The sequence below is a fragment of the Oryzias latipes genome, chromosome 24 (assembly GCF_002234675.1).
Source record: "Oryzias latipes chromosome 24, ASM223467v1".
NCBI classification, from domain to species: domain Eukaryota; kingdom Metazoa; phylum Chordata; class Actinopteri; order Beloniformes; family Adrianichthyidae; genus Oryzias; species Oryzias latipes.
This window is the reverse complement of record NC_019882.2, coordinates 19,419,345-19,436,271: the sequence shown is the minus strand read 5'-3', so window position 1 is coordinate 19,436,271 and position 16,927 is coordinate 19,419,345. Positions and strand designations below refer to the sequence as shown.

The 16,927-nt window shown below is 39.1% G+C and overlaps 2 protein-coding genes across 2 annotated transcripts; one reads left to right on the top strand and one right to left on the bottom strand.

Annotated features, from left to right (window-relative positions):
- The first annotated feature begins 762 nt into the window (after positions 1-762).
- On the top strand, positions 763-14,074 carry LOC101156456 (adhesion G-protein coupled receptor G2). Its single transcript, XM_023953096.1, has 11 exons — positions 763-1,016; positions 2,444-2,606; positions 3,847-3,981; positions 4,079-4,183; positions 4,260-4,296; positions 8,386-8,483; positions 8,573-8,700; positions 10,264-10,532; positions 10,619-10,712; positions 10,791-11,074; positions 13,916-14,074. The coding sequence occupies exons 1-11, from the start codon at positions 973-975 to the stop codon at positions 14,059-14,061; spliced, it is 1,503 nt and encodes a 500-aa protein (XP_023808864.1). The 5' UTR covers positions 763-972; the 3' UTR covers positions 14,062-14,074.
- Positions 14,075-14,110: 36 nt separating this feature from the next.
- LOC101160455 (girdin) lies at positions 14,111-16,919 on the bottom strand. The gene is made up of 9 exons (XM_011492031.1): positions 16,697-16,919; positions 16,373-16,413; positions 16,171-16,279; positions 16,051-16,080; positions 15,876-15,972; positions 15,679-15,793; positions 15,546-15,607; positions 15,272-15,346; positions 14,111-14,510 (listed from the first exon to the last, which is right to left on the bottom strand). Exons 2-9 carry the CDS (start codon positions 16,392-16,394, stop codon positions 14,382-14,384), a joined length of 639 nt encoding a protein of 212 aa, XP_011490333.1. The 5' UTR covers positions 16,395-16,413; positions 16,697-16,919; the 3' UTR covers positions 14,111-14,381.
- Between the last annotated feature and the right edge of the window lie 8 nt (positions 16,920-16,927).

Sequence of the window (16,927 nt, the reverse complement as noted above, 5' to 3'; positions counted from 1 at the left end):
GTCATAGACAGTTTTACATAAAACAAACAAAACAAATTGCACATTCAGAATACAATAATAACTTGTTTTGCTGCCAGGTGCATGGTCCTCAGGGTCGACATCAGCAAACAGGGAAAGCCAGTGCAGCAATGTACAAAATGATGAAAACAAATACAACAGTAAGGCTTGTCTTTGGTTATAAGCTGTGAATTTAACAGATTTACAACAGTTTATGACATTTGTACATCTTTCAGTTTAGCCTAACCTTCTTAAATGTATTCTTCCTAACTACTGTTTCCAAGTGTTTGTTTCTTTTTACTGTTGTAAAAACATGTACGATCTTTTTTAATAAACCCATCATGAAATCGGTTTTTTTAACTTCTTACAGAGGGTCCTTGCATAATATTTCTGCAGAAGAATAGCAGCATGGAATCTAACTTTGACTCTGACAATAAGCCTTTTAAGGACTGGGCTGAAGTGACACCGGCTGACAGTTCTGTCATGCTTAAGGTTTTAAAGAAAAATGCCGATAAGGAAGTGTATATTCACGCTATTTCAGGAAACTGCACAACTGGTACTTTTCCAAAACGTTTTTTTACTCTAATTTGAGCATGTTTTTCAGAAAATATTACTCTCTTTTCCTTTTTCTTTTGTTTCTATTTGATATTCTGTTTAGGTAATGCTTTCTGTAAGTACTACAATGTGAGCATGGGCGATAGTTGTAAATCTTCAACCTTTGATGAAGAAAACTGTCTTCATGCATGTGAGTATCACAGCTTTTAAAAACACAGTCGTACTGTTATTTCTGGGTTTGTAAAAGGAGACGCTGCCACTTATTAACATTGATTTTGCTTTTTCTGTCATGGCAATACACCATTTAATGATCTTTTCTTTATAGCTTCTAATGACAGGTATACAATAAACATTACAAGTAAGGAATGTATCAACTGTGACAACCCAGTGAAAAAAATTGAAGAGACGTTACCCGTCAATATGACAATCCCAGAGGGAGGACAATTCTCTCCATCTGCAGCCGCGTAAGAACAATTTAATCATCCTTTCAACTTAAAGCCTCTCCAAGTAGTTTTATTTTATAACTGATTAAGTACTTTTTGAAGGCTAAACTAATATATACATCTGAAAAACAAACAGAAACAGACGATCCTTTCATTAAATTGTTAAACAGATGTATTGTTAGGGGGGTCAAAAAGAAACCAAGCAGGTGATGTATGAGTGTAAAGTGGTAAAGTTGGACTTTGCCATAGTGAACAGTGAATCCATCAGGATCAGAATCGGCCCCTCTTAGGTCCTCCACACACAGTTCCTTGGGATGCTGGGATTGCTCTCTCTGTTCCTCGGGCACAGGACCTTGACAAAGTGCGTGATGCCATTTGTTTTGTGACTATAAATTGTAATACATGGGCTATGAAATCATTCAGAAAATTTTTTAAAAACAACCCAAAAACATGGCGACAAAGATCTCCATCTGGAGCTATTGTGTATGAGTATGAGAGTATGCAACATTTGTTCTACGTTTTTGCCCCCTCCTGTGGGGGAGCAGCTGTCACAGTTGCATTTGGGACCATTTGATGGTTAAACCCTTCCCCCCAAATCCAACGCTTTAGTCTTAAATGTGGAAGTGTCCTTGGGCAAGACCCCACATCACTCCTGGAGGTTATAGATTGGTGCCAGATAGGGAGCAGAGCCTCCATCAGTGTTTGAATGTGTGTGTTTATGGGTGGGATTGAACTGTACTTTAGGCCTGCAAGGAAGTTAGTAAAGTGTGATACAAGTACACACCATTTACGAATTAAGGATCAACAGATGCCAGTTTATAACCATCTAACAACAGAGCTTTGGCTCCAGAGTTGACGTTTTTTGAATTACAGTAACTCTTGAGCCGTTCACACAGTTAACGCAAATCAACTAGTTGGTAGAGAAAGCAGAATTGCACGGATGTGCAACACATATCTGACACAGATTCTGACACATCCGTGCTGGTGATGTAAGCCTGCAGTAACGGTTGTGAAAACCAGACATCAGGAAAACAGTCTGACAAGAAATCACTTTTACGTGTGAAGCTGTCTTAAGTACAAGTGAGGGAAGGTGAATGATTCCAGGCAGGTTTCTGAGCCCCTGGTCTTGGTTTAGCAGAAATTTTTAATGCCATTGATTCAAATTTAAATGTTGTAATTTTGATCCAAAGTTAAAATGTTTAAAGATTGATTTGCAAAGAGTTTTCCGTTCACAAATGAAAAAAAAAGCTAAATTATTTGATCACAGACTAGCTTTTTAAACATAAAATTTAGAAATACACATTTTCTTTCTCTGGGTTTAAGAATTGCTGTGTTTTTTTTCTTCCAGAAGTATTTTTAAGTGTTTTGTGAGCCGTTTTCTTAAAAACAGCATTGTTTTAAAATCTTTTTGTTATGGTTAATCTCTTCATGTTGTCTTATGTCAACAGGGAACTTATGTCTCAAATGTCTGACTTGGTTACCAAGATGAACGGAACTGCAGCTGCAGTGTCTTTAGGAGAAAGTGTGAAAGGAGTTATAGTGAAACAAAAAGATCCAACGGAAATGAACGAAATATCTCTGGCTTATGACTCTCCAATACGAAATTTTGATGTGGGTATTAATTTTTAAATATTTTTCTGCCTTACAAAGGATTTTGCCTCAAGTATCCAGAACAATCCTTTTTAAGCCTTTATAATCTAAGTATTAAAAATTTATTTCCTGACATATTTTTATCTTTTCAAAACATCAAAGTAATCTGCATCTATTTGAATAAACTGCACACACTGGTCTGTGTTCTGACATGTAACTCCCAGGAAATTCATCCACAACAGCTTTGGGATTCAATGCTTTCTGTTTCAGACTGGAAACTCTGGGTCTGCATTAGCATAGACTACAACACAACATCATTGTGTTCACAAGGGCGTAAGGCAAATTTTAAAATGAAACAAAGAAAACAAAATTGAGAAGTTAGTAATTAAATGAATTTGAACTATGATTTGTTAGCAGCAGAAGTCTGGGGTCAAAAGGAGGAGAATAAAAAAACCTCTTGAAAAAGGCCGTTAGCTATCTCTTGTGTTAGTCCTTGTTATCACGGTGGATCAAATCAACTTCATTCTGCTTTCAGCAAATTTTGTTTAGGTTAGGTCCAAATTCCCTCACGACTCACTACTAAGTGCACTACGTAGGGAATTCACCGTTTTGTTGGTGTGTCTGAAAGTACAATTCCAAAATCCAATGCCCTGGAAATTTCCCAGAAGTCTCTGGCAGAAAAATTAGCGTGCTTCGATGCAGGCTAATTGCTAGATTGTTTACATCTGATTTTTCCTGCGACCTAGAATCAGACCCAACCAGAGTTCAAAATAAAGTCTGCTTGGTATTTTATATTATGGTTGTCCTGCTGCCAACAATGATCCCTGTGGTACATACCGTATGGAGCTGCTAACAGGCATTTACAGTTTACATATTTAAAAATGTTTACTTTTCAACTCCTGTTTCTGTTTGCTAATATAAGGAAAAAACGTTAAGCGTACACTTTAGCTAAAACTACAAGCTAGCTAAACGTGGTCTGTTCTAAAATTAGTGTTTTAGCAAAAAGAAGCCACAAAATTTAACAATTTCAGAGATTGTGTTTAGTTAGGTTTAATTAGACAATTTTACTCAAATTAGAACACATGAGCACATGAGCATTTCTGGCTATTTACTGAAATCAGTATTTGAAAAGTACATTTTTCATTCATTATTTTGAAATACAAATTTATTCAAACATTTTTGCTCTTTAAATTTAAAATACCACAAAATGTTCTCCTGAAAGACCTTTAAAAATAAAATATTTTGTGCTTTTTTTCTGTAGTTAATAGAAGACAGAGGAAAGCTGGTGGGCTATTCAAGATTTGTCACTGTGTCAAAGGAAGCCTTTGACAAAGCTAAAGGACCAAACATGACATCGCCCTTTGCTGCTGTGTTAAAATTCACGAATATGAGTCAGGTATGAAACATGAGCTAACCTCTGTGGCTTGTTCTCAAATGTTCTGTGCAGAATTATTTCATTTTCTTATTTGTTTCATTTATTTCTTTATCATCAGGAAAACATCACCATTTTGGGGAATGAGGTGTTAGCAGTGGAAATGGGAGCTTCCATCCAGAATCTTACAGACACAGTAAACATCTCAGTGAACAAGATCAAGTTTGTGAGTTTCAAACAAAAAAAGACATCATATAAAAGAAAAAAGCGTATATTTGATTGGATTACTCTTTCTTTTACAGAAAGGGATTCCTGTTTGCAACTCGTGGGATGGGAAAGGTAATTTTCCTCTCAAACATCTCACAAGCATTGTGTGGACTATAAAATGGGTGCTACAGTAATCTAGAGTCAGTTTGTTAACAGAACAGCTGAGAAGAAAAGAATGATGGTTCAAAAATGTACTGTAGACTTCAGCTTGATTGAAATAGTGTGACAGGATCTTAGAGAACTGTGGATGAAGCAATTCCTCAAAACGTCTGAGAAACTGAGTCACAGTGACCAAAATCCTCAGTGAATTCCAACAGAAACTCTTTAGAAGTTCATTGTAGGTATGTATCATGTTTCTGACCTTGAAAACTTAAAAGGACGGCCCTGGAGCATTGGGCCCGTACTGAGCCATCACCAGCAATCAGGACCAGACTGGTGCACACAGAAGCCTGGGGTGTGAGCCCAGGTGCAGATCTTGGTGGTGGTAGCAAGTGTTCAAACGAGAACTTTGAATTGGAAAGTGGAAAAGGGTTCTGTGTGACTTAACATGGGTCAGTTTTGTTTGATTGGTCCACTGACTCTTTTGATTCATTAAAAACTGACCGTCTGCCTCTTAATCCAATGTGCCTCATATATGAAAATAGACAAATTTACTGCACCTTTCAATCCAGTGTGCCTCATAGCCTAAAAAATATGGTAATTATATATAAAATTATATATTCCTGAAGGTCTGCAATGATGAACCAGTTTTTTATTGAGTTTAAGGTCAGAGGTGGCAATATTAGAGGTGTAACTGAGCTGTAAAACTATTGTCTCAATGCACTCCAGAAGCTTTTGTCAAAACAAAACCCACAAACTCAATTATGAGACAAACGTACAAATTGGCCTTTCTCTTAAAATATCTCTTGATTGGTAATAAACCAGCAACAAACTGCAAAACGTCTTTGTAGAAGTTTATTTTTGCCTTTAATCAGTCAGAATTTTGGTTTTATAGGTGAAAACTTCTCAGTACTCGTTATTTTGACTCCAGTAAAGAGATTCAAAACTGAAAGAAGATGCCATAGTTATTGATTTCCTCAAATGCCAGTATCTTGTCATTATTATTGTAAACTTGTTTGATAAACTTTGCACAAAAAGATTGTCTAGACATAAAAGTCAAAGATTTCTTTCAGAGTCATGATGTCTAATGCTGCCTTCACTGAACGCGATTGGCGCGGCAGTGGTGGTCAGTTTCGATGTTAAGTCAATGGTATAGACGCAGTATGAGGTTGTGAGCGTCAGCGGAATTTAAGCAGCGGGGCGATGCAACGGTCTGGCAGCAACGCAATTTGGGCAGCAAGGCCAGGGTTCGACTGTATTTTGGCTAGGTCGCCGCGTCGCATCTACCAATCAGGGACTCAGCTTTGGGCACGTTACATTTTCATTGAATCGACCAGCCGGTAGAATACACGTCCACTGGAAGCATTTTTGTCCTGAACTTCCATCTATTGTCTTAACCCATTTTTCCTTATTTTGAAAAGACTGCAGCAGCTCATTACTAGTTTTTAGGCTTGGCTCAGGTTAAAGTTTGTTTTCAACTCTTCAAAAGAAAAAGAGAAAAAACAGCTAACATTTTATTTTGACATTACAAATGAATGTCTGGAGCTTCCTGTTGCCATTGGTCGGCGTTGAACTAGTGGACAGGCATTGACTCAGGTGCATGATACTTAATGTAGCAGACTTTTTAAATATATTTTGGAGGATTACGTTCATGAAGTGGAGAAACTGAATATTGTTTGCGGTTTCTAGCTCAATCCTCATTATCATTCAGTTGAATGTCCTTTCAACCAATGTACTGTAATGCCACTGCCACTAATTTGCATGTTTTCCACCGTTTCTATATCATCTAACTAGTTACAAGGGTTGTAGTCATACTTGGATTATAGTGTGTATTGACAACACTCCCAAACTCAACTTTGTGGTTTCTCTGAGGACAAATTTGTTTCAATTTATCTTGTCGACTTTCCAGTGATATCTAAATGCAGCTCTGCAGTTTGAACATGGAAGCAGAGGTTTCTGATGGTTTACTTAATCATGAGTGCAATTTACTTTTTAGTGCCTTCTGCTGCAGCTCTCACCGGATCTTTTGGAATCAGTGACATTTACTTTAGTAATTCAGTAACTACTCATTGGGGAAGCGCTCTGGAGAATCGGAGGGTGCCGAACTGGGAAGTGAGCACCGGAGGAGGATCCGCCTTCGGCCCTGGAGAAGGTCTCCCCCACGCTTCTGACCACGGTTGGAAAGGAAAAAAAGTAATCTCGGGAAAGGTTCAACACCACTCTCGGCCATTTCGCTGGAAATATTTTCAAAACCGCCCGGTTGCGATAAGAGCCCTGGAGTTTGGCCTGAATAGAGCTGTCACCCCAAATATGAATCAAATCGGTGACCTCCCTTCCCTTCCACTGACTGGCCTCAGCAGCATCGTCCGCCATGGTTGTTGTTTATGTTCTCGTTCCCGCCTACTTCAACGCAGAATGATGATGTTTCAATCAATGACGTAGGGGTCGTATTCATGTGGCCTAGCCGTTCAGACGGTGGTCGCATTTTAAAAGATCGGATATGTATCGAATTCAGGACCACATACCCAAGTGGCCTGGGTCACATTTGTAAAGATCGGATCTGTGTCGTTCAGACTGTCATGAAAAGATCAGATACAGGTCGCATAGGGGCATAAAAATTGGAATTGGGTCGTTTCAGCCAGCGGTGTGAACGTAGCCTTAAAGAACCTTCAGAGCTGCTGCACATTTAATAGTATCCTAAAAACAAAAGATTAAAGCACTTAAGGGTCAAATTATTAACAGTAAACCTACTCAATAGTTACTGTTTTTGTATGAATTGTTTGTATTATTTATTCTATGGATGTGCAATAATAGCATTTGCAGATAAGTGCATTAAAGGTAAACATGAACAGTGTAAAGCAATTCAGCTTTGCGATGAAATCACACTGAAAACACAAGTGCTGTGTTGGAATGTGGAGGTCGTCTGAATCTGATATTTGCTAAGCTGCCGTGATGTGAAGTTTTTTCTCAGAGAAAGGAAAACTGAAGCTTTATTTTTTATCAGTTATAAGTCCTAATGGGATTTTAGCAAAGAGGAAGTTAATTATATTACGTTATTTTAAAGGGCCTATACCATGCTATTCTTAAGCCTTTTATAGTAAACAAACAAATGTATATGATCAGAGATTACCTTTGGCAGACTAAAGAGCCAGTTTTTAATAAATATTAGTTATAAGTAAGACGACTCGATCTCTGAGGCTCCGCCATTCTGTCCTTGTGGTTGGCGCCCATTTCATGCCGTCAACACAGAGCCGGTCTCTGCAGTGTGTCTGTTTCTCCCACAAAAAACAGTTATCATCCAAACTTTTGCAAAGATGGATGTGCATATTGTGGATTTAAACGGAAAGCGTTTTTGACAATTGCTGCTAGCTCCATGGAAAAGGTGGGTGTGTCTGTTTGCTAAGACTCTTCCTGGAAGGGGCGGTTCCTCACTTTGTGATGTCACAATGTGAGAAGCCGCTAATTTCGTGAGTTAGAAAGGGCTGGAGCTCAGAGTGCAGGTTTTTAGAGGAATAGTCAGAAATGCATGAACGGATCGAAATACAGCTTTGGGGTTGTTTTTAATGAAGAATTAACATAAAACACTTAAAACCTCAAAAAAGGATTTTGCATGATATTGGCCCTTTAAATTGTATTCCAGCATCTGCAAATAACTTTTGGACTATAGACCACATAGGTTTAGAGTAAGAAATGTTTATTTTTAGCAAAAAAACAAAATTAAAAAAATCAAGAAATATAATGTTATGATATATATTCATAAATGATTAGTAAATAAAGAAAATAAGTTTAAATTGTTTCTCAGTGCTTAAGTAGTTTTGTCTCTGGTTACTTTTTTTTAACTCCAGCAAGTATTTGGATGACTATTTTGTACTTCTCCTTGAGGGATATTTTTTAAAGTAACTCTACTGTTTTACCCCATTTTTGGATACTCTACCCGGTTCTGGCTTCACTCAACTTTTGTCTAAAAGTGCTGGAATATCTTAGCTTATCTTATCTATAAAATCTAAAGTATGAATCTCTGAAGATCATCTGCTTCCCTTGTTGTCTGCACTTTTCTTCCAGGAGACGTAAACTGGACCACGGATGGATGTGAAACCCTGGTCAGTGGCGATAACATCATTTGTCAGTGTACACATTTGACTTTCTTCGCTATCTTATTGGTACGTTCCTCTCTCCCACTATTACTATTTTTGAATCAGTGTTAAATCTCCGTTGAGTGACTTTTGTGGGAATGCTTTTCTTCCTGCAGACGCCTCTGAATGGCACCAACTCCATCTCCACCTACGACCTGAACACCCTCACTACCCTCACGCGAGTCGGTTGTGGCTTGTCCATGTTCTTTCTCTGCATCGTCCTCTTTATGCATTTCCTAATCAGGTAGCAAAAACAGAACAGAAATTCATCTGTAAACTGCAGTGGTATTAGAATGGACCAAAAAAAAGTCCACAAACTGGTCCTTTTATTGCTAGATTCTGTGCAGACACAAAAACCTTGTGAAAAAGTGTCAAGCGGCTGAAAGGCGACAACAAAGGCCGCTCTGTGGTTTTTGTTTGACAGAAAAACCAGAGAAGAAAGATTAGGTGTCCTGCCTGTTCCCATATTGGTTATTGATGCAAAAAAGTTTATTCAAATGAGCTTTAAAGAACAGCTAGAACACTGCAGTGAGGTCCAGTCAATGGTGCTTTTATTAGATGTCATGCAGCTTTTTTTCTGTTTATGTCCAACTAAAAATCATGCAAATCCACCCTGTGTGACTGTCAGCAGGTTTACAAGAAGGTTGCCACTTTGTTTTCCATTTCTGAAAAACAAATGCTGACAGGAACAAAAATCCAGTTCTGTGTAAATATGTAAAATGACATTTAAGATGCCGTTTGTTGTAAAGCTATGTTTGCATAGCAATCCAAAAATGTGTTCCCCTGCTTATTTTAGTTAAACTTTTAGAGTAAAATTGGAGATTTCTGTTGGGTAAAAACAGTGTAAATCTCAGGAGTTAGTTTTGTGCTAATTCTAATAGCTAGGTAGCTGTTACTGATAAAAGTATGCTAATGTGTGGATTGCTTTTTTTCTAGAGGATACTAGTTAACCCGGATTACATTGTGCATTAGTATTATTGTAATAATGCTAGCAGCACTGATATGATACCAGCTCAGCCAGGGTGCTAGCAACTACCGCCTCCAGCACTGAAGCTAACCCTTGTTCCATACACCACACGACCTCAAGCAGCCAGAAAGAGCAGGAGGCTTGACATCAGTACATTTATATTCAATAACTGTAGAGAAAGCATTTATTGGTTCTGTTAATGTTGAACTTGTCTTACATACGCATCATGAAGGAACAGAGCAATGTGCTCCCTGGAAGTGATGCTCTAACTTTGACCCAAGCTTTAATTCCTATAATGCACTGCAGGTCCTATTTAATATATTTTGGTTTGCTTACCTAAACTTTAAATGTGTCTGGTGGATTAAACCAAATAGAAAAGAAAATGTAAAACATGAGCAGATCCTTTCCAATCCATGTCATGACTGATGTTATGACCAGCTCAGTGGCCTTGTGGTAGAGTTTCTGCCCTGTTACTGGGAGGTCATGAGTTCAAATCCAGGCAGAGTCATACCAAAGACTCCCTGCTCGAAACTCAGCATTAAGGGGCTGGATTGGGGGGGTTTAAATGGTTCCTGTGTCTGCAGCTCACATCCCCCTCAGGGGATGGGTCAAATGCGGAGAACAAATGTCACACACCAAAGTGTGTGACAGGTAATGGGACTTTAACTTTAATTATGGGCTAGAAGTACAGTATAAGATACCTGTGTGTACAGACGTGTATTTCTGTTGTTTGTCTTCTTTAGTTCTACTTTGTTTTGATTGCTTGAAATAAGCTGTTTCCAAAATCTAAATCCAAATGTTTTGGTGGCTTTTAATTCTCTTTTCAATGTTCCCTTGCAGGAAGACCAAACCCAACATAAGCACCGTGCTGTTCATCCACCTGGTGACGGCGCTGCTGCTGCTGAACTTCACCTTCCTGATCAATGACCTGGTGGCCAACTTGAATAACCCCACAGGCTGTGAGGCCATAGCTTTTCTCATGCACTACTTCATGTTGGTCACCTTCACCTGGTTCGCTGTGCACGCCTTCCACCTCTGCCTGCAGATGTACATGGGCAGCAATGTTACCATCAAGCGTTATGTGCTTAAAGTCTCTGTGACCTCTTGGAGTGGGTTCATGCTTTTATTTCAGATTTTTACTGCGGCCTTTGTGTCATCTTGTTAAATGACTTACTGGCTTACTTTGCTTTTCCAGCTCTACCGAGTATTTTTGGGATTGTGTTTCTCATCACCAAAAAGTACGGTGAACTAAGGATCAACACTAGTGACTCTGAGAATTTCTCGAAAATGTGAGGAAAATGTTTTCTTGTTATCTACAGAACTTCCATGAGAAACTCTGAGAAACTAACTCCCCTTTCTGCTTCAAGGTGCTGGATTACCGACAACAGTGCTCACATGATTGTCAACGTTGGCTACTACGTCCTGGTTTTTCTCTTGACCTTCTCTACAGTCATCACCTCCATGTACTGGCTGTGTCGTTTCAAGCAGAGCAAAACTGATAATGCAGACAAGAATGAGACTAGCAAACGGATTCTCTTCACTCTGGGCCTGTGCAGCCAGCTGGGGGTCACATGGGGCTTTGCCTTCTTCGCGTACGGCGAATTCCGTATCCCGGCCTACTACATTTTCACCGTCCTCAATTCCTTACAAGGTATTATAAGCTAAGACCAGTTTAACCCTCTAAAACTAGTGATATCGCTAGTGAAATGTAATAACAAAAGGCTTTGAGCGTTGACGCAGCCAACGTAAATCCGCTGATTCTGATGCAAAGAAAAGCAGATTTGTACAACATTCCACATCAGCGCAAAGCTACCCCCAGTGTTAGAGGGTAAATGGAAATCTGCAGTTTGTTTAGTAAACCTTTGGAGCTCCAGGCTTTACATTCTTTTGACTACTGTAACTTTACCACCGTTTATGCAGTGAAGCTTTCCAGCGGATTCTGATGCAGAGATCAGCCTTTCGCTGATGAGCTTCACTACTTAACAGTAGTGAAGCGCTTACACAATCATCGTAAATCCACTGATTCACTTTGATCAAATAAATGGTTAAAGAGTTTGTCCGAATCCGAATTCTTCCCGACCCCTATCTCCCTACCCCAACATTTAGTCCTGCAAGCAGAGAGTCATGAAAAAATGGTGTCTCCTAATCTGGATACCACGCCCACTTGATGACGTCGTCATAGTAGCCGTTGAGCTACATTTAAAAAGTGCGTAGCTGCCAGACATCGGATAGTACATAATGACATTGGTTTTATAAATTTAAAAAGTTATGCTAAATCAAAAAAATCCTTACTTGCATTAACATGTAAACTTCTGTGCTTCAGAGCACGACCGCGTGAGGAAATGCATTTCTCCTTCACGGCATAGCGCGACGCGGATGACCCTCACGGTGGAGGGATACTGAGCCCTCACCGCTTAGGTTTCCCCTCCAAAAAATCTATTTCCGACACCCCTTGCACTCCAAACGCCCCTACAGCTGGAGGGGTTGGGCAAGAATTTGGATTTGGCCTCACGGTCAAAGAGTGTGTAAACGTTTAGGTGTCGCAGGCCACATCTTTGTTGTTAAAAGGTTAGCTTACTGTTTGATGAAGGGCACAGAACCTCAGTATATCCAAGAAAACAATTAGGAATTATAAACATAGCAGCTCAAAAAACAATTCATTTGTTTAATCTATTGAACACCACACTTATGGCAAGGCAGCTGTCACTCAGCTGATTCTGAGTTTGTGTAGCAAGATGCTAATTTACTATTTAACCGTTTAACACTGGAGATGTCGCCAGCGACACCTACATTTGTGCTCATAAGTTGACATTCTCTGAAAGAAATGATGATTTCTTGGTCATTTTTCCAAGAATATGAATGATAACACAACATTTTTTTCCATTCATAGTTAGTGGTTGGGTGAAAATCCTAGTGACAACAGAAACTTCCCAAATGACCCTGCTCAAAAAGTTTATAACCTCGATGATTTTGTTCTGACATGTCTGGATCCTGAGTCATGGGGAAAGCTAAAGAGCTGTCTAAAGATCTACGGGAAAAGGTAACTGAACTGTACAAAACAGGAAATCCAAGGAACTGAGGATGCCAGTCAACAGTGTTCAAATGTGAGGGGTTCTGTTGACACTAAACCACCATCACAAACATTTCTGCCAGAAAAATCGTTACGGATGGAAAAAAAAACCCACAAATAACTTCAGCTGGGATTCAAAACTCTGAAAAACTGTGGATGTTTCAAGATGTACAATTAGGAGGCACCTGAAGAAAAATGGGCTGCATGGTTGAGTCGCCAGAAGAAAGCCTTTTTTACACAAATGCCGCTAAATAGTTCACTTATTACACGCCAAATAGCACAGAGACACGCCCCCAAACCTCTGGACCAAAGTCATTTGGAGTGATGAGACCAAGAGTGAAGTTTTTGGTCAAAACCATAAACGCTACATTTGGAGAGGAGCCAACAATGAAAAGAACACTATTCCTACTGTGAAACACGGAGTTGGGTCACTGATGGTTTGGGATGTGTGAGCTACAAAGCCACAGTGATGGCAGATGAATTCAGCAGATTATCAGAGGATACTGGAGGAAACCTGCACTGTTCAGCTCAGAGGCTGCACATGGGACACATTTGGACATTTCACCATGACAACAATCCAAAACACAAGGCCCCGCCCACCTGTCATTGGTTCCAACAGAATAAAGGAGAAGGTTCTGGAGCAGCCGTCTCAGTCTGCTGACCTCAATAATATTGAGCCACTCTGGGGAGATCTCAAACGGGCAGTTCAAGCAAGACAACTCAAGAATTTAAAGGAAATTAAAGTTTTCTGTCAAGAAGAATGGTTTGCTTTACCATAAGAGAAAATCAAGAACTTCATCCACATTGTAACAGTAAAATATGTCCAACACAAGAGGCCTTCAGCTCTCATCTGTTTGCTCATCTGTTGGACAGGACAAGTTAAAAAAAATAGAACCTCATCCACAACGACCACAAGAGACTTCAAGCGGTTATTGATGCAAAAGGAGGCAAAACAAGAAATACAAGGAGTATGTCAACTTTTGAATAGGGTCATTTTGATTTTTTTTTTTAATAAATGGCTTCATTCAACCACTAACTATAAATGGAAAAGAAGTTTTTATGCGATCATTCATTTTCTATGAAAAACGACCAAGAAATCATAAAGCTGAAGCTCCAGTTTGAAAGGGTTAAACATCTGCAGTTCAGCAGGTTGACTTAGTGTTCAGTTCTCATACAGTCAATGATCCTGTTACATGATCCATGAAATGACACAAAAGATTCAGCTGACTTTGTTAACTTTCATAATTAAAAAGAAAAGCACTTTTAATTTCAAGGCCCCACTTCTAGCATTCAACCCTATTTAATTGTAAACAGAAGACCATCAGTGATGTACGCTATGGTTCAAGGAGCAGAGAGGTTAAAGTTTGATTTAGATCTGAAACCAGCAACACTTGATCATCTTTTCCTCTTTGTTTTCTGCAGGTTTCTTCCTGTTCATCTACTACTACAACTCAGGCCACGTGGGAAATGAAAAACTACAAAAGAAAAACCAGAATACCAAATCAAACTCCACCATCTCCACTCTGAAATCAGGCTGTGAGCCCCACGACAACCCCTACAGTACCTAAAGATAAAGCAATAACTGGAGTCAAACAGAAACCAACTCAGTCTAAAACATGCAGTTCACCTCCTTTTTATTTTGCTTTTTGAGTCTGTACAAGTAGCAAAACTGTTTCAATTTCATATAATATATAGACGTTTTATTAAGAACTAAATTAAAAACAGACACACAAAAAAAAGTTTATTTTTACATTAATCCCAGCCTGGATGTCTAAACTGTTCAGAATACACAAAACCAGAAAGAAGTTCTATCAAAGTCCTTATAAGATTTATTTCCTGACATTAAACTTATGACATATTTACAGATCTTTTCTTCAACAAGTCCATTTTACAGCAGAAGCTCTTCTGTCTCTTTGAGGGCTTTTTGCAGTTCAGCTGCTTGCAGACTGAAGTTCTCCCGTTCCTGGTTTAGGAGTTCTCGAGCTTTTGTGAGCTCCTCAAAGTTTGTCTGGATTTCCTACAAAAAAAAAAAAAGTACTATAGTTGAGTGAGTTACTTTCATAACACGTGCAACAATATTCCAACTTTTCACTATAGAAATTATGCACACTCTTTATGTAAAATAATGTAATCCCAAAAGCTGCTTCTGAAGTTCTCAGTCCAGTTTGGATTATTGGAGGAAGAGCAGAGATGATCGCGGAAAAGACAGAAGGCAGAGTTGAAGATGAAGAGCGTCTCTTAGGAAGAAGTGATGAAGATGCAATGAATAGAAGATCAGGTTAGAGGTGTTAGAAGGGTTTAGACATGATCAGAGGTGCAGGGAGAGCCTTATGCCTTAGTCACAACTGCCCTTACGAGTAGAGACGGACTGTCTGCGGGTAAAAAAAAAAAAAGGGGAAACGCAGGTGACCCGCACGAAATATCAAGGTTGTCAATGTTCACACCCCTATTCCTTCCTACGTGCTGCTGGTCGTAGCGACCACTTAAACGACAAGTAAGGGCGAGACGCAGGCGCGTCATACGATTTTTACGATACTTCATCATCCACTTACCACACATGAAAAAAATGGTACGTTCCATTTTTCATGACGTTCCGTAAGGTACAAGCCTCAAGGGAACTGCAGGACTCTCACCTTACGATGCGGCCCCTCCTCTGTACCACCCCAGCCTCAAAAACCTGCAGCTCCCGTACAGGTCAACCCCCTACAGGCGCATGCGACTATGGCATAAAAAAAAGAACAGATGCTCCTGAAGGAAAAGGTCTGGAGGGTCAGTCACCTGTAGTTGTGCCCGCTGATGCGCCGCTGCGTTACCGAAGGACTTCAGTTCTCTCAGTAAGTCTGAGGAAACACTCTGAAAAACAAGGAAAAGGATATGAAGATGTATAGAAATAATATTTCTCTCTGTGTGTGGTTTATTATTTGAGATGCATTTCTAAGTAATCTTGTTTGTTGTTATTTTTCATTGTAAGATTATTGTTGTATTTATGACAAGTTAAGCATCACTGTATATGCATGTAATGGCAGTTTAAGCTAAATAAAGAAGGCCATACCACCACTTGTTTTCTCTCTTCCTCAGTCTTTTGCACTGCATCCCCGACATTCTCTCCCAAAACTAGAAAAAAATGAATCACAAGTTTACTGACGCACAACTAACAGTCAACACGACGGCGAAGACGGACTCACCTGGGTCTATTTTAGCAGAAACTAGGAGAATGTGACAATTCTGCAGGTTTTTCTGAACTTCTGAATTCTCCCTCTGAAGCTCACCAAACTGAAGCTCCAACTCAGCGACTCTGTGCTGGATGGAAGGCAGTTCACAACTTTGAAGGAGTCAAACAAACGAGGGGTCAGAGGTTCTGGAAAGATGCCGCTTTCTCTACCTGCGCCTCGGCTAAGTTTTTCTGGAGCTCCTCGTTTGCAGCAGTCAGGTGGTGATTTTGCTCCTTGAGCTCCATCTGTTGGCCGTACCTGGTGGTCCTGCGTAAAATAAATAAAAAGGAAACATGAAAATATGGCTAAAGGCTAAATCACAGTTCATATAAAAATACAACTCACCCTTTGTGGACTTTAGGAGCAACAGTTTTCCTGAAAAGACAAATTTAGCGCTTAACTGAGCAGACTTGTCTGATCTGCATGGATTAAATCAACACAAACGTGAAATAAGTGATTTCTTACTTTGGCACATTTTCCTTCTGCGCTTTGGCTTCAGGTTTCTGGACGACGCCTGCATCTGCATCTTTGGAATCGGCCTTATTTTTCTTGTTGTCACCTGGTAAATGGAGTTCTGATACCACAGCACATCAGTTTAAATCAAAGATATCTATATATTGCAATAATCAAAGAAACAGGAAACCTCAAAAACAGAAGATCAACTCACTTTTAGGTATTTTTGAGGTCATGGCTTTTCTTTTAGTGTAACTAGAAGGAAAACAATACAGAAATCATTAACTTGGTTATAGAGCTCTTATTTTAGTTGTATTTTCGAATTATTTTATTTTTTCATGATTCATCCTAAAGCAGTTATAAAGTTAGCAAAACAATGCTCTATCTTCACGTGACTTATGTTAAACTTAGCGCGTGTTAGGAGTGTTTTAATAACAGCGTTACAATCGCTTGATTTAAAAAAGTACTGTTCATTGTAACAATCTGCACAATTATTGAAAGTTAATACTAATAGAACAAAAAACAACCATATTCCTACCTATGCTGTGAGACGCCGTTGAGTCAACAGTCAACTTTTAAAAATGTCCCGCCCTTTATTACCACTTCCTGTCTGTCTAAATTTCCGGTATGAGTTTAACGACGAATAAAATTAGATAGAATTAAATTAGATAGACCCTTAATTGTAAATGAAAGCTCAATAGATAATGATTTTTCTTAATTGTTCAAAATTTTAAAACAAATAACAAAAATGGGTTCATTTCTAACTGAA